Raw genomic sequence first — 21681 nt, forward strand, 5'->3', positions numbered from 1 at the left:
GTTCTTTACACAATCATGTATTTTATTTTGGTTTTAATCACGTAAACATGAGGGTTCTGTGGGATTTAATTATTCATGTATTGCATGTGTCCATTTAGATATATCCAGCATCTTACAGTCAAGTAATACAAAATTATATATGAAATTATTTTACTATAGTTTCTTGATTGCACTTTCATTTACCTAATGGAGGAAAAACAACTGTTCTGCAAAATTTCTCTTAGATACAAATGAGCCTGCTTCTGAAAAAATGTGCTTAAGATGTAATGAGTGATGGGAAGATAGACAAGCCAAAGTGCAGGACAGAGGAAAAAAAATAATTAAAAATTATCCTAAAAATCTCAGATATTGATGAAGACCTGCTGGATAACATTCAGATTGCTTATTCATCCTGGTAACTACTTTTTCCTTTTTGTTTATCCATTTCACTTAATGATTTTCTGTGTATTGTTACAGACATCTCAACAGTGAGCATGCGCTGGATGATAGAAGTACAGCCCAATGTAGAGTACAAATGCAGGTTGTACAGCAGTTAGAGCTACAGGTAAAATAAAATTTATTTTAATATTACCTCAGTATTAATCAAATCCAATTCTTGACAGCAATAAAAAATGAGTTCTGCTTTTCCCCCTGTGATTGAAAACCAGCTTTCAAAACCTTCTTGTAGTAGTTTTAAAAACCGTCAAAAGAAACTGCAGCTTCATTTCCTCTTTTCTAAACCGTAACTTGAAAAGAAATAGGAAACTTAAACAGGCTGACTGATTGGAAATCCATCAGTATGTATCTAATGCTTTTTCTACTCACCCGGGGAGGGGGGGCGGAGGGGGGCGAGCGAAATATGGTCCCCTTCTTTTAGAGTTGTTGGTACACGGGGGAAATGGTTGATATTTATTTCAAAACGCTGCATGACCTGGCTTGTTTGATGGTCTCTCATATACTAACACTCTCCATGTATTATTATTACTATTATTATTATCATTATTATTATTATTACTACTACTGCTGTTATTATTTTTTGCCATTTGTAGCAAATTAGTGTTTTTTTTTTTAAAGTCACAAAAGGGGGTAAATTGGAATATATTGAATGCGATGCAAAGGTGTGACCTGTTTGTGTAACTGCCTTTCCAAATGCTTTTGAGTCCTGTCTGTCTCCCTGCTCCTCGCGCTCCGGCCGGGCGGCTTTGACAGTGTGTCTGTGTGTAGGCAAGAGGTTAGCAAAGAAGGGGAAATTAAAACAATGTTGTACATTATATAGTTACCAGCTATTGAAAAACCTATTTTGTATGCAAGACAGCAGTGTAGAGATATATGGAAAGCCTTGGGCTAAGTACAGAAGATAATTACATTTGGAATTTTACTGAGTTAAGTCATTTATAGCTTCAAATAGTTGGAGAGAAAAATCAGCAAAAACACACTTAAACTTCTTGTTGTTACTTTTCAAGATAAGCATTTAAAAAAATGTCTTTTATCTTCTTATCTTACAAATTACCCTTTTTCTTTCGTAGATATTTCCTAAATTTTACTTTCAGGAACACGCTGGTCGTGACACTCTTTCACTATTAGCTGAAGCAATATAAACTATTTTAATACCAGTTTTATAAAAATCAAACTACCAGTCATAAAATATCAGAGTCTTGCAGAAAATGTTATGAGAAATGGTCTGTTATTTTAACAAGTTTCTCGGGAATTAGAAAAAAAAATAAAAACCTGCAGTCTTCCTGGTAAACCGAGATATGAGATAATCTTTTACCAAGATGCAGTAATATTCAGGCTGAAGGTAAATCGAGATTCTTCGGTTAGAGTCAGCTTGAAGAGCATTAATCCTGCAGTCGCTGGGAACGGCTGTGCCGGAACCTACAGGAGGATGCCCTGTGTTAACACTTGGGCAGGACAGAGATGATACTTGGTTATCGCCTCTCCGTAAGCCCTTGACAATATTTTTGAAAGATTTTATCAGCGGTGCATTCTGCTAATTGTTATAAGTGACTAATCATTCCAGCTTCACACCAGTGAAGCGCTAGGGAACACCTCTTAGCTTAGAGTCATTGCACGGGAAGGCAGCATGAGGTCCCCAAGACAAGGACATAATTTCAAAGTGGTGTGAGGGCCAAAAAGTTCTGGATTTGTTTTTAACAATCATAACTATATGAAAACTATAGTTTTCAACAGTACTAGCCCAGTAGATAGGATGAACTGGAGGCTTAATTTAGACAGGGATGTTGATAATCAGAGTGAGACCACCTATGCGTTGGCCAGCAAGGATAGGGGGAGGAGGAGGGTGGTCCTGTGTCTGAAATGTACCGGTGAACTCCCCTCTTTATCCTCTCCATTCGTCCTGTGGATCAGTCCTTGGATACTTTAAAAAAAATAATTTCCCTAAATATGTACGAGGATTTGTCCTCCGGCACCCAGTGTGTCTGGCTGTGACCTGTTTTTGCACAGAACCATATTAAAACAAAGTCTGGCCCAAGAGCAGGGTTTTCAATGAAGTGGTCTGCAGCGCCCAACGGGTTGTAGCAGGAGCAGGTGGACTGAGACCATTGACGTGATACTCCCGCAGAGGAGCCTTCACCAACAGAGTGGCAACAGCAAGCCCTGTGGGCGACTGCTTGAGCTGTGTAGATAGCAGAGGGACCCACAGCCTTTCCCACTTGACCCATAGTGCTCAGCACTGACGAGAAACTTTGCCTTGTAGCGGAGCTGTGAAGTATCACATGCTGTTCAGGGTCCAGCACCATGGCACCGACTCATCCATGTACAGCCCCATCAAGACAAGGCTAGAATTTAAGAAATTGGTTCCACCTGAGGGACGCACTTTAGGTTTTGAGTGTGATGGACCCAAATGCAAGCCTCTCTTGTTTCCTTTATGCTTATTTATTTCACGCACAATAGTTTTATCAGTCTCATAGACAGAGATAACGTAACGTCTTCTAAAGAAAGTAATTTCTGAATGAGCTTTTTGAAAAAAACAGGTCATACCTGTTTTGTGTTTGATGGCAAATGCTCCGTTGCAGAAGTATCTCGAAGCTTTGGTCTGAGCATTTCCATCACAAACATACTTAAAATATCACAGACAAGGTAGAGATCTTCTCATACTTTGCTTTGTTTAAACCATCATGACATGATCATTTGTTGCTATTTTAAATAGTGAGAATTGGGCTGCTGGGTAAAACACAGACACAGGAACATATCCCTGTCCTTAGCTAGTTCTTAGCTGGAATAGGACATCCATTTTGCAGCGTCACCTTTGTGTGGAAAAACATTTCAGGACAGCCGCAAGGCTATGATAAGTTTAAAAAAGTATCTCCTAATGGGAGAACGTGAAGAGAACTGGCCATTTTCAGCATGGTGAAAACACTGCTTGGGCCTTTTCCTAAAGCATCCATTGACACTCTTGATCAGTGGGTCCTAAACCTTCCTGCTGCACAGCCTGACTGGGCACGTAACAGGAGGGAAGAGGCTACATCTTGGTTGTCTCTTGCATATTGCCTTTGTCCTTGGTCTGTCCAAAATCCTGCTGCTGAAGTGATCTCCCCTTCCCATAGATGTGGCCATGTTGCTCCTGTTCAGTGCCCTCGCTGGGTTTCCATTTTCACGTTGCTGCTCCTTGCCATTGTTTTCTGTGTGTTTTTCCTCCTGTGCGGTTTCTCCATCATCTGTGCCTAACGTCTTCTCTCTTGCTCCCTGGTCACCAGACCCCCCTGCTGCCCCCTCACCTTGAGCCCCTTCTGGCCCGTGCTTTGTGTGCCTTCCCTCTCCTGCCTTTCCTACCCTGGGTAGTTTCAGGATTTAACTTTTCCAGGGCAAGGCATGTGTCTTGGTGTCCAAGTTTGTGAAGCTTGCTCTGGATGTGTTTTTGGTGAACCACACTTAGATGCCTGGCTCGTACCACACAGAGGTGAGGGAGACCTCACAAAATCAGTTTAGCATGAAGAACTCTGTGGCCATCTGAAATCTCCCACCATGCAGAGCTTTCCAAATGGATATAGGAAAAAAGAATGAGGCTCCAAATGGGACTGTATTATAGTCCTCAGGACCCCTGTACAGAGCAGATCCTTCCATACATGGCAGAACAGTCCTTGCCCAAGAACACTATCAGTAGATCAATAGCATTTTCCAGCAAATTGACGTATGATCCCCATTTCTGGACCATCTGCACTCCAGTGAGTGCCACCAGTGAGAATTTGCTCCCATCAGTGGCCAAGCAAGCCCTCGTGGCTTCTTTTGTGTGACCCCACTGAGCAGAGGGCTGCTAGTGACATTCTAGTTTTCTATCACTACTGCTTCCTGACCTAAGGGAAAAACAGTTTAAAGAAATTCTTCAGATTTTTTTACTTCTCTTCAGTGCTTTGAAACTGAGAGACCTCTATTTTTCATAATTTAAACTCCTGCCTAACTGGGTGAGTGTTTGAATTCCTAGACTATGACAAAATGCTAGCGTGTGTCTGCCTGAAATGTCGAGAGGATCTTTAATAACCTCCATCCACCAGAAACAGCGTTAAAAGCATTGCGAAGCTGACGAGTGAAAACACTACAAACAAGGCCCCCGGCGGTTCGGAGGGAGGTGCACGGCTCCGTCTCGCCCCGGGGGCCGGGGGGGAAGCGCCGCAGGGTGAGCCCCGTGCTGCCCGGCTACCCCTCCCTCCTGCCGCCGCGCCGGTGCGGGCAGGAAGCTTTCAGGTGCCGGCCTCTTATTTATTTTGGCTAGAAGATGTTGTTCTTCTGCAGTAGCCTGCAGACCCAAATTTAATGCGCAGGTGACCCTGCCAAGCAGCCCGTGTGCCCAGCCGCTGCTCCGAATGAGAGATTGCACAACAGACCTGCGCTGAGAGTCCAACTCTTGCTTGATTTTAATTTGGTTTGTGTGAAGCACGGCGGCTGCGGCGGGAGACCTCTCCTTTCTCTGAAGAGGTCCTCGGAGGACTCTCAGAGGGAGAAGTTTCTGCTGCAGTGGTACGATAAGAGCCCGTTGCTGCCCTTCGGCTCTTCTGTGAAGTCCAGCGCAGATCTGGTGAAGAGATTGCAGGAGAGCTGCTGGAGGTGTCGGGTTTTCTCTCTTGCCGTTGAGGTTTTTGACCAAGAAAGGAGCAGCCGCTTGAAAAGCCCTGTGATTTTGCTTTTGCACTTCCAGAGCGCACAGTGGTGACACCATTTTTTCCTTTATTTAATTCCTGTCTTGGAAACCCGTGTGCCAATTTTTGTCCCATCATGACGCCTTTCTGGCACAGGCAGAAACCCCTCGCCTTGCGGAGAGCAAGACAACCTTGACTCTAAGGTTATGAATGGGGATTTATGACCAAGTCTCCATTTATATATACTTAGCCCAACTTTACTGCTACAAACAGATGACAGTGATAAGGTGATCAGGTTGTTTAAAGTTTTGCTGGAATGTGAGCACAGTTCTCCTCTTGGCACCAGAAATCTGGCTTGTCTAAAACAAAAACTCAGCTCTGCAAAAATTGTCATTTGTAAGAACCTGGTCTGAGTCCTGCTGGAAGCAGAAGCCTTTATGTTGGGCATGTAGGTTACACCCCTTTTTCATTCGCATTGTTTCTTAATATCTTTCCACTGTATTTTTTTTTGAAGAGCAGCTGGAAAAAGTCCTATTGGCACATACAAAAAATTTCTTGTTTCCAAAAATAATGAGATTTAGTGTCTGGCCAGTGTCTTCTAAATGTGTTGGGAAGCCGTCCTGGCCAAGGATGCATATGGTGTGATCCCGAGACATCAGCTTGGTGCAGACCTCAACCAAAAAATGCAAGAGACATCAAGAGCTTTGCCCCAACGCTTGGGCATGATGTGACCGATGAGAAAGGGTGAAGGCATTGGTCCTGCAGCGTTGGGAGCCCCGAGATGAGTGCTGTGGGGCGGTTCCTGATGCTGTTAGCCTTTCCCAGCCTGCTGCCCTCAGGCGTATGCCAAAGAGATGCTGGCAACTGGCACTGCTGCTCCTGCCCCACGCTTGGGTTTCCAGCCCAGGGTGGCTGGCCGAGGAGCTGTGCCACCTTCTCAAGTAAAGGCAAGGCGTTTTCTAGAGCCGAGGCCGCCCACCATGCCCTGCAGAGGTGCCTCGTGTGGTTTAACCAGCGCTGTCTCTGCACTTGCTGCTCATGCCGCAAAGCCTGTACGTGACGTAAAAGCCACGGTCCATCTGTGCTGCTTGTTTTCTGGTCTGAAAGGAGGCAAACACAGCTCAGAGCCTCTGCCTTGCCTTCTGCTGCGCCTCCCGAGCTGGAGTGGGGCTGGTTAATAAACATGATTCACTGTTGTCTTTTAGCTGTCAGGGCTGGAGTGAAGCTGTTGGTGCCGGCAGGTCTAGCTCTTCTCACTCGAGGGCTAATGCATTTTGCTTTGGGAAATAGTGACACCCAGCACCACGCGTTAGCTTTACCTCACGAATAGACCATATACAATTTCCAAACTGCTCAGCAATAAAACTCTTCTGTCTCATGCCTCGGTGCCAGCTGTTTAATTAGAAATAAGCAGAGGCCGGGTTATATTCGTACGAGTAACAGAGGATATTTTTTTCCCCCCTTTCAGCTTGCAAAAGATAAAGAGCGCCTGCAAGCCATGATGACACACCTGCATGTGAAGTCAACTGAACCAAAAGCCACCCCTCAGCCCGTAAGTACCCAACTGTGCCGAAAGCAAACAAAACCTCACAGCAAACCTCCCTTTCCTGTTCCCCACCAGAGCGCGTGATGCGAAGCGTGGCCCGCTTCGGAGCCGGTCGCGGGGAGGAGATGCAAAGTGCCGCTTTGCAGGAGGCACCACCATGGGCACCCGGGTTTCATTGTCCCCCTCTCTTCAGGGAGTTTGAAAGAAGTTTTGCCCTAAAGCTGAGGCGTTGGGCCTTTTTCTGGCCTCGCATACTAGCCTGTACGTCGCTTTGCATCAGTCCAACTTGCATGAAATCTTAGGAAGTGTTAGGAAGGAGATGTAATTAAATTACGTTTAGTATATTTATTTTTCTTTCTCCCTGTGTGACAGACACTTATGGTAGAAGAGACTCTAGCTGCACGTTTTGATGATAATCGCGGTTACCCAGTATCAAATTTTACACTGTTGAAACTGAGAAGGGAAACCTTCTCCAGCCCAGATTGCCCTTTAAAAAAGGGGGTGTGGGGGAAACTTTGGAGTCTGAGGCAACTCCTGGGTACCCCCAAACCCAGGCAAAGCCACCGTCTCGTTCCCTGACCAAAATGATTCTTCTTCAGCCCTTGGTTTCTCCCAACCTCTTAATGCTGAAAATGTTCCTCAGAGCTTCCAATGATTATTCAAAATGGAGAGAGTGCTTTGCTTCTTGATTTTAAGATTTGTAAGATTTAAAGGTACACTGGCTTTATTTGATTTTGCTTTGAGTCATTGTGTGAAAATTAATTGAGCGTTGACAATCTATAGTTAGTACTAGCAATTTTAATCAATATGCAATGATGCAGCATAATGACAAAGTATTGGTTTATCTGTTTTGACTGATTTTTTTTCTATAAATAAAGCAAACACACGCCCATATATGTGTGATTTATGGTGATAGAAATAAAAAGGAGTCAGACTATTAACCCAGCAAATATGGTAGCCTGCCAAGATGCAGTTGGTAGACAAAATTAATGTCTGAAACAGAACACATTACAGAGATAGAGAACATAAAATCATTAAACACTTCGCGCACCCATTTTTACTAGAAAAGGATTTCTCAGTTTCCATGTAGTTGGAAATAAATGGCTGCAGAAGTGCATAGGGAGGCTACTAGACATAAAATTGCAGGCTATTCAGCAACACTGGAGCAGATGTTGAAGTCAACGGGAAATTTCGGTGCCTTCTTGGAGGGAGTTGAGTGGTAGGTATAAACCCTTCCATTTAAGCTGTTGAGATGCTGCAAATTGCTTGATCCGGTGGATGCCAGCCCTCTAGAGTAGAAACTACTTACAGTGTCTATAAAAATAGCGTTCTTCTAGTTCCTCGCATCCATCTCAGCCTGAATGCAAATGCTTCAGCGCATTGTTGGCAAAGTATGTAGACCCAACAGAATGGGGAGGAGGTTTGGTTTCTATAGCTCTTACTGGATTAAAAATTAAAACAGCGGAATAATCTAGGAGTCTCAAAGCACTCTGCCTGGAGGCCTTTCATAACAGCGGTGCCCCTCAGGAGGAAGGATTAAAAACTAAAGGGAGGAAATCATGAGAAGGCGAGCAGCGTTTGGCAAGGCAGCTCGTGATCGATGCTCAGCCGCGGAGGGCAGGAAGCTTTCGCGGGTGTTGTAGGCTAAGGAGATACCAGGCGGTGTCGCCATGAAGATTAGTGTTAACAGCTAATAAACAGGGAAAAGCGGCAGGGAAAAAAAAAATTAAAAAAAAAAAGTGTACGCAGGGGGAAAAGGGCTGTCTTGATTAGTATTAAAAATGTTTTACATTCTGGAAAATTATAGCTTTGTTGGGGACCTCCTACTAAATTTATTTTTAACTGCTCTATTGAAAATTCTGTACCACTAGTCAACATTATCTCTCAGTTGCTCAGCACAGTGTTTCTTTATTAAAAGAAATAGGCATGAATATTTTTGACTGAAAAATTAATAGCTTTTGAATTCATACACAGCAGGTTTTCTTTTGCAAAGAAGTCCAATATCGCTGCACAGCACTTCTATAACCATTTATTTAGAGTCCAAGTCAAACCTTTGACAGCTAGAGCAGTGTTACAAGCCAACATAAAGAACTCCAAGATGTAAACCAACAATAGGCAGTCTGTGTGAGGTTTGCCATTGTCAAATACATAGATTGTTTGGATTAGTTTATGTAAATGTACTGTTGTATTACCCTTTGGAAAAAAAAAGATCACATTTGTGTATGAAAAGTGGTTTCGTTCACAGGCAGCATTATAAATTCCTTATCCTTTAACTTACATGTTAGAAGTAAAAATTGGTGCCTGACAGGCCTATATTGTGTGGCACTCTGTTGTTGGATTGAAACTGCCTTCTTTTCATTTATTGAAATATAGAAAAATTTATTATAGATACCATCTGATAAATCAGAAATTATTAAAATATGTATAGGTGAAGCATTTGAAAATTAATTATAAAATGTAGAAGTATAGTGTTTTGCATAAATCGTGCTTTCCTAGTGAAAAAAATACACAGGCGTTGCATAGACTGTGCTAGACCCCAGTCCTTTTAACTCAGTGGGATAGGACTTTGGTAAAAAGATCTGATGACCATTATTGCAATGCAAAGTATTCTTTACATCCAGTAATTAATTTTTTTTTTTGCCAACATAACTAATGCAAGGTGTATGTTAGAATTAATATATTACGGTACATCGGTGATTCTAAAGGAAAGAGCCTCTGCGAATCCAAACAGAGCAGTGAATTGGGATTTAAAATTACAGCCTTTTCGTGACTGAGGAAATGTTTTTATTCTGCTTAAAGGATCTTAATGCTTGTTTTTAAACTATTTTGGTACTGGCAGGTAAAATTGGTGACTGAGGGTCTGTGTTTACCACGTGCCATTTGTAATCCACGCTGACCATTGGTGCCGTCTTTGCCTTTTGGGCTTCAGGCAGTAGCCGAGCGGGTGGTTTTGGACAGTTTGGACTAGTTGGACCGCAGCCAGGTTCTTGGTGGTTGTGCATCAACTCAAAACTCGCCCAGCTTCAGGGAAGGGTTGCTTGTCCAGTGTCGCTGTGTCCATCCATCACATCCCCACCTTCGGGTGGCTTTGGCTCCTTGCAGTAGTTTTGACCTTAGGTAGGGTGGTGGAGTACGTTTCACTCCACTGGTCCGCCAAGAAAACTGTTCAGTAAAGCTCTTTAGTCCTATTAAAGCCGATGAGATTTAAGCACGTACTTACGTAGCGTAGTGGTGGATGGCCCAAATCATTGCCAGATAGGTGCGTAGGCAGGGAGGTCGCTGTTGATGCCTGGTGTACTCAAAGGGCAGCTCTTTGCCTGCTCCCGGGGAGCTGCTGGGCAGACGGGAGGGCAGTGGGGAAGGAGAGCACGTCAGGAGCCGGGGGGGTGCTCAGTGCCACCTTCCAAAATGTCCAACTTCATCCTTAAAATTCCCAACGGTGTAGCACTTTAAAAGAAAATGGACATATCTCACAATTTAACACTCGGAGCAGGCAAAGTAGTTCCTGTTGCTGCTCCATGTGTTGTTTTGGTGAGACTGAAGGACCTGAATAAAGTAAGAACAAAGCTGTCTGTGAAGGAATACGCTCTGGCATATTTTTATAAGGTGAATTTTTTTCAAAGTTAAAATAAAACACAACAAAACACACCACCAAAGCCAGAACAACGATTTCTCAAGAATTTTCTTTCTGGATTTGCTATTAAGATACCTTCCCCTGCATGCTATTTTCATTGGTGTTAGTGATCAGCGTAATAGGTTGAAATGAAAATGTGCTTTCTTTTGGGGATTAACTTTTGTCGGAGTTCATAGGAAGGGAAGGAAAAGGAAAAAGCATCAACCAACAAGTAATCCTGCGTACTAGGCGCTATAACTGTCTTTTAAAAATAGACAGAAGACTTTTAAAGAAACTTTTGGCACTTTAAATAAAACGCACTGTTAGATAGCCCTTCTTTAATGTATTTTTTTACCCTAACCATAGCAGTTACGATTGTTTTGAAATACTGTTTTTAGCAACTGTAATAACAAAGCATTAAAAAAAAATAGTCTTTTAACTGTTGAGGTAATGACTGAGCATTTTAGCTGCTGTAGCCGTACTTTATAGTTTGAAAAAATAACGATACGCAGCAATAAAGAGAGATTCTCAAGCACAACAAAAGCTGTTTTTATATACTGGTTTTCATTAAGTCTCACTCCTCAGCTTCGGTTTCCTTAGTGTTCCTGCCAATAACAACACCTGCTAAGTGATTGCTGCCTGCCAGGCTCTGCATCTCATGCACTCATGTGTCCAGGCTGAAACGGGAGAGGAAGACACAGCATTTAACGAAATTTTAGGCCCAGCTTTCTCTCCCACCCTCGGCGTTGAGAAAAGGAGTTCTCTGTTCCGGAGTGTTTCAGTCCCAGGAACTCTGTGCAGATAAATCCTCTGCCCCAGCTGGGACCGGAGCGGCAGCATCCATCGCCGAGGAGTCGCTGCCCTGCAGCAGTGGGTATGGCCCCACCGTGACGCTTAGAAATACATATATATTTTTTTATTTGTTTCTTTTAAAAGAGTTTCAGAGGCTTTTTTATGTGCGGCCGCTATTGTCACGTGAAATGTTTACACAAAAAGAAATCAGACTGAGCCCTAATGGGAGAGCCACTTACTGGAAATCTGTTTTACCGGGTGAAGGAGAGGGTTACCTCTCTGCCTTGTTTATATCTAAAGAAAAAAGAGAAAATGACTCAGTCTTCACCTTTAGTAGGAAGACATGGCTATTGCTTGAAGGGGAAGGTTAATAATAAAATCCTAAGCAGGATATTGAACGCTGAAACAATTATGGCATTTATGATTAAGTTAAAACAGTATGAGGAAACGTCCTCAAAAAACAAAACTGAAGAAAGCACCCAACAAGGTTCAGGGATTGAATTTGCAGAGTTTTAGGACCTCAAACTTGCGGGGTTTGGTGGTTTTTCTGTTAGGTTTTTTTCCCCTCTTCTTGTTTTTGGGGGGTTGGGGCTTTTTTGTTTGGTTTTTCTGTTTTCTAAGGCTGGAGGAAATCCTCCCTCCCCCCATCCCCAGTACAAACATGGCAAAAACATTTAACTCTTTAATGCAAGGGCTGTGCTCTCCGGCGTACTTGGAGGGTGCCCCACGTTGTGCCTCAGCGCAGTGCAAGAGTTCTTCTCATTAAAGTGCTAACTCCGTGCCTCGGGCTCCCTGCCCTCTGACAGCAGCCATGCCTCATCCAAAAATTACGGTATGTGGGAAACAGGCTGTTTGCAAAATACCAACGCGAACAGCTTTTCTAATCATAGTAACTTGTTTTTAAATAGAAAATGCAAACAGGGAGAAACCGTGTCGAGTTTCCATCAGGAAAAGAAACCCTCCCAGCCCGGTCCCTCCCTGATCTTTGCCCTGCACAATCAGCCACGGCCGCTTTCAAGTTTCTAATTGATGCCAATATTAAGATTTAATAGTTTACCATTCGGATTAATAATTCAAGATGGCAACAAAACCAACACCATTCATAATTTGTTATTCTGCTCTAATTCACAACCGATTTTTCAGCCTTCGTGCTATAGATGCAACAAAGAAAGCGGCAGCGAGGGTCTGCGGAGGGAGCGCAGCTCTCTCCTCCCTTTCCCCAGCTCGTGTTTTGGGAATGGCAGCGGCAGGGATCGGACTCTGGCTGGAAGAGGAGAGTGTCATCAAATAAAACACGGAAAAAGGAAAAAACTTCGCTAGCGATCGACAAGGTCGTGTTTCATTAACTTGTTGGTTCAGGCTCGCAAATGGTCGTCGGAGGTGAAACGCAGCACACTCGCTGCGTTCCAGCTTTTTGTTCTCTCTTTCCTCACAGACTGCAGTCATGTTTAATTTGGAAACTGGGCTCCTTTGGCAAATTAGCAATTAGAACAATTTTGTGGGAATATGTATATGTGTCATTAGTTTTCCTGCAAATTAATAGCGAGAGCAGAGGTCAGGCAGAAATTTTCCACTTGACTGCAGCTCCTCTGTTGAGATTTGGCACTTTGTTTTGGAACGGCCACAGCTGCTCAAAGCCACAGTCTTCCTTTAGGAACTGTCTTTTAATTAGTTTACCTCATAGCCATTATTACAAATATTACTGCCTCCCCTCCTTGAAATAAAATTACTGTTTCTACAAAATATTCCGGTGACATCTTGCACCACCGCACATTGATGGTGGGGTCACTCGGATGCAGCGTTTAATCATTAGATCACCTCCATAAGCATCTCCTAATTAGAGTCCTTACAATACAATTTTATCTGGTAATTAGCTGAGATTGGCTGCTTCCTCTGTAGCTTATTAGTGGCAGCCCAGCAGTGGGTGTGAATCACAGTGTCATTTGTCAAGCCTGTTAAAGGCCCCCCCCCTTTGCTCGTCCTCTTCTGTGTTTATTCCTAGTTGCTACCTACGCTGAAAAGCCTAAAGAAATTTAACTCGATTCAAATTCTTGAAGCACGGAACGCTGACCTTTGTGGATCCTTTCTCGCAGTTCTCTGGTAGAAACAGATTAAATGTTAAGTTTTTACACGCTGAAAAAGGAAGGGGGCTCTTGTGAAATGGAGTAGTTGGAGCCGTAACGATGAAGCAGAAGCGGTGATCTTTCCAACAGGAGGGCCCGGCTGCCGAGCCCGTGCTGGAGACGGGCACTTAGAATTGATGCAGATTTGCTCGCAGTTATTGGACTGTTAAAATGTCCATTTAGAAACTGAGATAAAATACAGTAGATTTAATTTCACAGGGAGACCTGTCAGTTGTACTGTTATTATTGTCACTGGTCCTTTTATCATATGTAATAGATGGATAACAGGGAGACATTACTATATACATGTCTCTAATCAGTGTCCTTAAATCACGCCAGTCAACAAGCGGCCCGGGCTCTCGGTGGCACGTGGTGGCCGTGCCCAGCACCGCGGGGCTGTGAACCGGCGTCCTCACCTCTGGGCTGCATTCAGCGCTTCGTGCCTGTGTGGGAGGCTCGGGGAAATCAATACCCACATTTCATATATCGCCTTTCGCCATCCCTCGCCGGGTTCGCGCTCTCCAGCCTCGCCACGAGGCGTTAAATATTTCCTGCTGGAAGGTGAAGCATCCTTTGTGAGCACCTGGCACAGAAGGATGGGTGTTTGCAGGTCTCTCACCTCCTTCCCTTGGAGTGACACCAGTGTACCAGCATGGCATTTGTGGTGGGGCTTCCCTGGGCTCGCTCTGTCTCGCCATGGGGAGGGCAAAGCAATCACAGTTTATCTGTCGCTCACGGCGCCCTTTCTTGTTGGGCTTTTTGTGTTGGTATCCTTTCTGTAATACTAGATTCCTTCCTTTTCCACTACCTTTGTTTTGGATAAATCCCATTATTTTTATAAAGCAGCATTATTTGTGGCTATTAACTCATATGAGGCATGGTAACGGGAGTTTTCTTATCTAGTTGCTTTCATACGAGGAAAATTAATAGAGTGCCTTATGGATAAACATGAGATGTTTGGGGGCATAGCCAAGTAGTGCGCCTTGCCTTCATCTGAAAAGGTTTAATGTCCGGCAAAAAAGGAATTTTAATCACGAACAAAAGTTGTAAAATTCTGGCCCTGTTAAATTCAGTAGGAATTTTGCTACTGACTTCAATGGGGTCAGGATTTCACCAATATTATTGGCGAAACCGCCTAAGGGAAGGAAACGTGGAAGTAGTCAAAGAGCCCTTTTCTCAGTCGTCTTTTCTGATGTTGTAGTTAAGAGATCGGATTGTTTGTTTAAAATACTGCAGCAGGAGTGACCTATTGAGGCGGAGCATCGTCTTTCAAAGGGCGTTGTAGGGCAAAAAAGAAAGGGTCGGGGAGGAATGTGGATGCTGGTTATATAAATAGGGTTGTGTATCGAAAACACTTGAGTTGGAGCTGGGTTTGATACGCAATCCCAGAGGCAGTTGTGGTTTGCAGCCTGCTGTGGCACGATGCCATTTGTCCGGGGCTGGGCTTCGGGCAGGTAACGCCGAAGCCTTCCCTCCTAGGAGGAGAAAAAAAAAAAAAAAATAATGGTGCCACTTCTGCTGGGCTGAATGCTTGCAGTATTTCATGCAGTGTGATTAATTAAATTATTCCAGTGTTAACCTACTCTGGGCTTTGCTTTTAAAATGGATGAACAGAGGGAAGGAATAAAAAAAAAGCCCAAATGCTGAAGAGAGAGATTGCATTTCTCCCTAGTACGTCCCTAGGAAAGTCTTGCCTTTTATTTTAAGCCTGATGCCTTCAATGAAATATCCAAGAAGATTGATTAGAAGCCATGCATAATGATAGCATGGAAATAAGAGACGTGCGGGGGTTAGATTGTGAAACAATGGAACTAAAATAAAATATTAAAATGATTATGTACTGTGTGAGATCTTGTTTTAAGATTTAGATAAAAATCCATTATTGTAGTTCTGGCAGCAGGCTATTCTTTTTTAAAAAAAATCTATTCAGAAATGTATATATTTATTTCCCTTTACTGGCTCCAAACGGAGATGTTACAACAGCACTTTTTGCCGAAGCAAGCGCTCGGGCTGTGTTGTCTACTTCAAACCGAGGAAGACCCCGTTACTGAGTATTTTCTCTCCAGCCCTTAATTAGCCAGAAATGCCATTTGTAACCAAATCCTCGTCCTTCCCTCCGCAGCTGAATCTGGTATCGAGCGTCACGCTTTCCAAGACAGCGTCCGAGGCGTCTCCGCAGAGCTTACCTCATACTCCCACCACCCCGACTGCGCCCATCACTCCCGTCACACAGGGACCGTCGGTCATCACTACCACGAGCATGCACAACGTCGGACCCATCCGGAGGCGGTACTCGGATAAATACAACGTCCCCATTTCTTCAGGTAAAGGGGTTCTGGTGGCGTAGCCCCTTTGGGTCGGGCGGCTGGCTGTTGGCTCACAGCCTGGCGGCGTCGGGCTGTGGTGATAACAGAACAATTGCTCTTATTTAGCAGATATTGCCCAGAACCAAGAATTTTATAAGAACGCAGAAGTTAGACCACCATTCACGTATGCATCTTTAATTAGACAGGTAAGCTGAGCCAAAACCACACACTTGGATTAGGAAAAAAAAATAATATATCTCCCTATATGTGCACACTCTGGATTAAATAGATTTTCAAACCTTTGGTATGTAAGCATGCTCAAATGCTCAAACCTTTACTATAAGGGTTTTTAGAACTGCAATATATAACATAATTGCTTTTGATTAAGTATTACAATACGATGTGATTATTAGGAAATTCATTTCACACAACAGTGAAAATGAGCCTGTTTAAAGATGGCAAGTCAATTATCACAAGCTACAGTAATCTCTGATCCCTAGAATTAATCTGAGCTCTAAATAATTACTGAGCTTTAATCAGCTAGTGAAATGTTTTGCATTTCTCTTTGATTCTGCTTTATGAATGACTAATAAATTAATATTTCTGTAAGGAAACAGAAATAAAAACTCAAAACAATTAGATAATTCCATTTTGAATTTTGCCATTGAACTGTTAAATACAGCCATTAATCTTAGTTCATATTGTGAAAACCCTCCTTTGGATTTTTTGCTCCAAATCTCTTCTTTCTTCCTTTCTTCCTCTCTTCCTTTCTTTCCTTTTTGTATTTGGTAAAATAAAACTGTGAGTCTGTTTTGTACTGGGGCGCTTGTAACTGATCTCGCGATCACTTTGCTTCACAAGGCCATCCTCGAATCTCCAGAAAAACAGCTAACACTAAACGAAATCTACAACTGGTTCACGCGAATGTTTGCTTACTTCCGACGCAACGCGGCGACGTGGAAGGTAAGCCTTCGCCCGCCTGTGCCTCCTGCCTTCGGTGTCTGACATGTACAGAATAGGCATTGCTGATGACATAACAAATTGTAACGACATGTGGACATGAAAATTTAGATCGGCAGTTTTGACACGCACTGGATGCCTTATCTGCAGGAACAATTTGATATTTGGCAGAAAAATTCTTCTGCCTTTGAAAACCACTAATTGAATCCCCATTATTGGCTTTTATGTTCTGTGATTATGCCACGAGTTCCTCTGTGTGGTTGCTGCTAGCAGTGAAACTCAGCCCTTCAGCTGAAACGTATTAGAAAAAAAAAAAAAGAAGGAGGTAAAGTTATTGTGTCAGTGGAAGATACACTGTTTGTCTTTTTACTTACGCAGCCTGTAATCACAACCTCCCTATTTTTTTTTTCCCTAGGATCTGTAGATCAGTGGATTTCTTTCCTCAGTCATTTAATTCTTAACTACATATACAGATCTGTTATGAACTTCCTCTTTTTTTTTTTTAATCACACAGCTGTAGCTTATTGAACATAATATGCAAGAAGCAGGCCTCACAATAAGAAGTGTGTTTAACTTGGTATTTGTCACTTAGATTTCCTACCATAACCATCTCACATATTGTTAGATAAGAGGTCTGGGGAGTTAATTTTATTTTCTATTTTGGGGGGCCACTCCTTCCCTTATATATAGCATTATAAGAGCTACACTGGCTTCTGAAGCTAGTGCAATTACAGATGAATGAATCGAATCATAGCATCTTGTATCGCTGTAAAAATTGCACCCGTGGTACTTTGAGCCTCTCTTAATCTAGACAACTCTGTTGCTCTCAAACAACTTCAAATGACCAGGTAGGATGAATATGTCCCGTACATGCTGTTTCATCAGCTCTTTCTGTTTTTCCTGTCTCAGCCTGCATTTAGGATTAAATCCTTCAGAGGATGAAGCTAAAAACGCTCCTTGGAAGTTAGTGTGGGATTTAGTAACACGTTTTGCTTTTAATTCAGATCCCAGTGCAATTATGTACATTTTCAACCTTGGTCTAGAAGCTCTTAGGTTCAGGAAAAGTCTCTGGGATTGCTGCTTTGATTCTTCACTGCAGTTGGAAAACATGAGCAGTGTTTCACTTTGCAGCTTCCTTACTATCCAGAAAGGAAATTAACTTTCCCTGATTTAAGATCCTTTTAGACCTGCCTGTCTTTTGCTGCTGGAGTGGTTCCAGTAGGACTTTTCAGCAGCTGCAGGTGTGGGTGCTGAAGTAAAAATCCTATTTAATTCCAGCAGCAAAAGGGGAGGGAGGTGGAGGAGGGAGCGGAAGAAGGCAGCAGGCAGCCCTGGCCGTATCTCCTGCGAGGCGAGTTTTAGGAATTAGCTTTGTGCATCACGTAAAATCCAGCCCCAGAAGCCACGTGCACTTACAGTGTGCTTCTGCGGAGGAGGAGGAGAGAGGCTGAGCTGCAGACCCTCGGGCTTGCAGAAGGGCAAGATGTGTCCCAGGGAGGCAGATACCATTTGGAGACCCCTCGTGGACACCTTGACCTTGTGCAGGTGTCCAGGTCCTGCTTCCCCTGCCCAGGAAGAGAAGCTTCACCCCAGGTTCCACCCGCACTAGCAAAATTGGCAACCGCTTGAAGTAATGCAGGTTTTCGTGCTGAAGGCTGCTCAGATTTATGCCAGCCTTCAGGAACAGCAGGGATGAAAATGCAGCTCTGGATTGGCATGATGGGAAGCCCACGGGGCGCAGAACAAGCACAAGGGGCTAATTGCAGAATCAGAATAATTTGAATATATACGTGCTGATTTGCTCTCACCTTCAGCTAATGCTTAGGGGGCATTTGGGTCAGTGTTCCCCAAGTTTAGGGTCAGGGTTTGGTGTGGGCAAGCTTCCCTGAGCCCTCTTTCAAAAACACAGAAGAGTGCAGGAATAAAGACCTTTAAAAAACGAACCTCTTTCCCAAAATGCAGTACAGCAGAGCCTGAGCAGTTATTAAAATAACAAACCCTTTCATTTACTACATTCAAGCATGTTCAGGGTAATTTTTCTGCAAAAGTGGCTTGCATACAAATATTTTTAACAAGGTAAATATATAATCTTACAATAATAGCTCCTAATTTTTCTGTTAAGCTGATTGCTGGGGGAGCACTGTGAACTGGTTCTGACAGGTCAGAGGCAATGTCTGTTTGCTTTTATTTTTTTGGAGTAATTTGCTGGCACTGAGTCGCAGCCATGAGGCACAGGCTGCAGGTGTGGCTCCGAAACGTTGGGGTATTGTTCAAATAAAACTGTTAGATAGCAAGTATCCAGAGGCAGGGGAAACAAAACAATTTTTTTTCTGCCGTGAATTCCTTAAATAAGTGATCACATGGAAAATAGAAAGCGAGGGCAAGACTTCATGGATGTCTTGTCTGTCTCAACGTATTCAGCGAGAGCCCGATCCAGCAGCCTTAACCATCAATGGCACATTGACTTCAGGAGAGCAAGAACACTCTAAAGTATTTCTCCGGCATTAAATTTATTTAAAGAAGAATACAAATATTCCTGCTCAGCCATGTATTTAGAGACTGTTTACAAACTCCGAGGACTCACTTCGCTGAACTTTGCTGCGTGCATTTGATCAACTGCTGTATGAACTACAAGATCAGCTTTCACTGGGGGAAATAACGTTATTATTCTTACATTTTGCTCCAGACTTGACAGCGTTCCCATTTTCACAGGAAACTGCCTGAGTTACCCAGATGTGGGCCAGCAGCCCTGTGTTGGGTTCCGCTACTGCGGCACCCACCGGCACTTGCTGAGCTGGCTGATTTTAGCCCATAAGGTGTGGGGCGTTTGCGTGTTTTTCCTCCCCCTCAAAAATGGGGATTTTGCCAAAAAATCCAGAAGTAGTGAAATCTGGGAGAGGTGGGAGGGAACAACAACAACAAAATATCATTAGGAAATAAGAACAGAAGAAAGTAAGGGCAGAAAGAAGCAGCCCTCCTGGGCAAGTTGACTTTCTGCTAGACTTCTGCCTTGCTCATACGAGGGATGCTAATAGGAGAAAAAGCATATTCCAGGTTTAATTGTCCACCAGTTCACGAGCAGATGAGTGTGGAAAAGCCCAAGTGCCGAGATGGGGCACCTACAGCCAGAGGAGACGTGATTGCACTCAAACATCTGCTGAGCAAACGCAGTTTGAGCCCTGACTCTTCCCCTGTTCCGGGGACGGGAGCGTGGGGACAGCGCGAGCGATTTCCGGAGAAATGGAAAAGTAGCAAAAAGAGTCTCAGCCTTCCCCTCCCAGACACACACACGGCTGCCTCTTCATTTACATGACAAATGCACTGTGCGTACCCTTTGTTTGCACAGTGATTTAGACATTCATGATTAGAGCTCCCTTTCACCATCCAGACCCGATGTTCATTAAAAAAAAAAAAAAAAGGAGACGATGATGACGATGGAAGGAAAAAAAATTGTAGTCTCTTGGTTGCCTAGACCCAGGCCATGTGTTTGGCTGGCATTGTGCCTGCGAACGAGTCAACCAGATTGACTAAATCAATGGTGCCAGTGATGATGGATGGAGTTTGTTCGCCTGCATATTTTCAGCAAATGGCTTCTTCTGTTTTCCCTGCTTACCAAACCCCTTTCAGCAGCGCTGGGGACAAGCTCCATGTACGCATCTGAGTGGCTTTGTAGTAGGGTGTTTGCTCAGAAAACTCCTAAAACCAGGGAAGGAGCATGGCACTCCCTTTGGGGAATAACAAGGCTTTTGGCACCATTTCAGAGGGAAAAGGGACAGAAAAGCCAAGTGACAAAGTGACGGCTCTCGTGTCCGGCTTCAGCAGAGGTCTGAGCACATCGGAGGGGTTGGCCGGGCTCGTCCTTCCCTGGTGCCAAGCTGCGGAGAGGACATCTGAGCATGGGATGCCATGAGCGCGGGTCCCTCTGGGTGACGAGCTGTGGGGATATTATCACTTTGTTTCCAAGAGCCCTCCTCATGTTTTCACTTGGCAGAGGCTCAGATCAGTCAGTACAGTAGTCTGCCAGAAATAGGAGCCAACTTCCATATAAGAGCAAGCCGTGGAGGCAGGAGCCGATGCCGTGCTGGCCGGCGGGGTGCTGCTGAGCCCCCCGAGCCCCTGGTCCATGCCGTGGGTGTGGACGGAGGTTGAGCACCTGATTCGCATTAGCCCAGCTGTGGGAAACCCCAGCAGCACCAGCTCCGGTGCCTCGCTGCTAAACTGAGCCGTCTGCACTTACATGGGAATCCTTTCTGTTCTTTCTAACCGCTTTCTTTTCCAGGAGAGGACAAGTTTCTCTTTGCAGAGCATATATATTTGTTTTGAAAATGTTTAAGCAGTGTTGTGTTCTGTATGAAATGTGCTGTATTATACAACATGCATGCTTAAAATGATGGCTGTTCTCATTCACACTGGGGATAATTGATAAGAATAACTTGAATTGCTAATCTGGGGTTTAAGCTTTTATATTTATTTTGTCTTTGCAAAAATAAGACATAAAGAGCCGGGGGAAGCAAGCGGGTGTGGGGAGGGGAAGGGGCTTAACATTGCAAAATGAGGACTGTCAAGCTGACTGTGCTGCTGTTCTTGGACGATGATGAGCATTTTCTCATAGAAAGTTTTTGAATGTTTTCTCTTTTATACTCGCTGCAGAATGCAGTGCGTCATAATCTTAGTCTTCACAAGTGTTTTGTGCGAGTAGAAAACGTTAAAGGGGCAGTATGGACAGTGGATGAACAAGAGTTCCAAAAACGAAGGCCACAAAAGATCAGTGGGTATGTCCACCATGTTTGAACTTCTTAGCCTAGCTTGGATCATGCTTACAGTTTAACGTAGAGGCTTTTGGCTGCTAGCTGGTGTTAGACCAACCACAGGTGGTTTCGCATTGTTTCAGTTAAGGGAAACCAAGACAAACATCTCATCACTACTGTTTGTATGCCCACCAGTACCCTGACCCTGCTTGCTTGGTGTTTGTTGCATCACATGCTAGTAGCTTTTAGGTGGCAATGCATATTAACCCTCACAAACCATTTGCTTATGCTTATTGCATTTTATTTTCTTTTTCCTTTTCCCTGTATTTGATGTCTGTTCTGTCCCCGATCCCGTGTCCCTTTGTTTCCACTTCATCTCCTTTGCTGCTGCTCTTGTCCCAGGGTGCCATTCGCACCAACCTCTCACTGCATAAGTGCTTTATCAGAGTAGAGGATGAGTTTGGGTCCTTTTGGACTGTTGATGATGAAGAGTTTAAACGTGGCCGTCATATTCAACGAGG

General features: G+C 43.8%; 1 protein-coding gene across 13 annotated transcripts in view; it reads left to right on the plus strand.

The window, feature by feature from the left end:
* FOXP1 (forkhead box P1) overlaps window positions 1-21681 on the plus strand; it is a 389122-nt gene that overhangs the window by 354843 nt on the left and 12598 nt on the right. For 12 of the 13 annotated variants that reach the window (XM_063347894.1, XM_063347895.1, XM_063347896.1 and 9 more), the window contains 6 exons: window positions 457-544; window positions 6541-6624; window positions 15269-15470; window positions 15579-15658; window positions 16314-16415; window positions 21063-21184. In XM_063347894.1, the coding sequence (XP_063203964.1) occupies window positions 457-544; window positions 6541-6624; window positions 15269-15470; window positions 15579-15658; window positions 16314-16415; window positions 21063-21184 (678 nt within the window). The remainder of the gene's footprint in view (window positions 1-456; window positions 545-6540; window positions 6625-15268; window positions 15471-15578; window positions 15659-16313; window positions 16416-21062; window positions 21185-21681) is intronic. The other variant, XM_063347902.1, reaches the window with a different exon arrangement.

This window comes from Chroicocephalus ridibundus, chromosome 10 (assembly GCF_963924245.1).
Source record: "Chroicocephalus ridibundus chromosome 10, bChrRid1.1, whole genome shotgun sequence".
Lineage (NCBI taxonomy): Eukaryota > Metazoa > Chordata > Aves > Charadriiformes > Laridae > Chroicocephalus > Chroicocephalus ridibundus.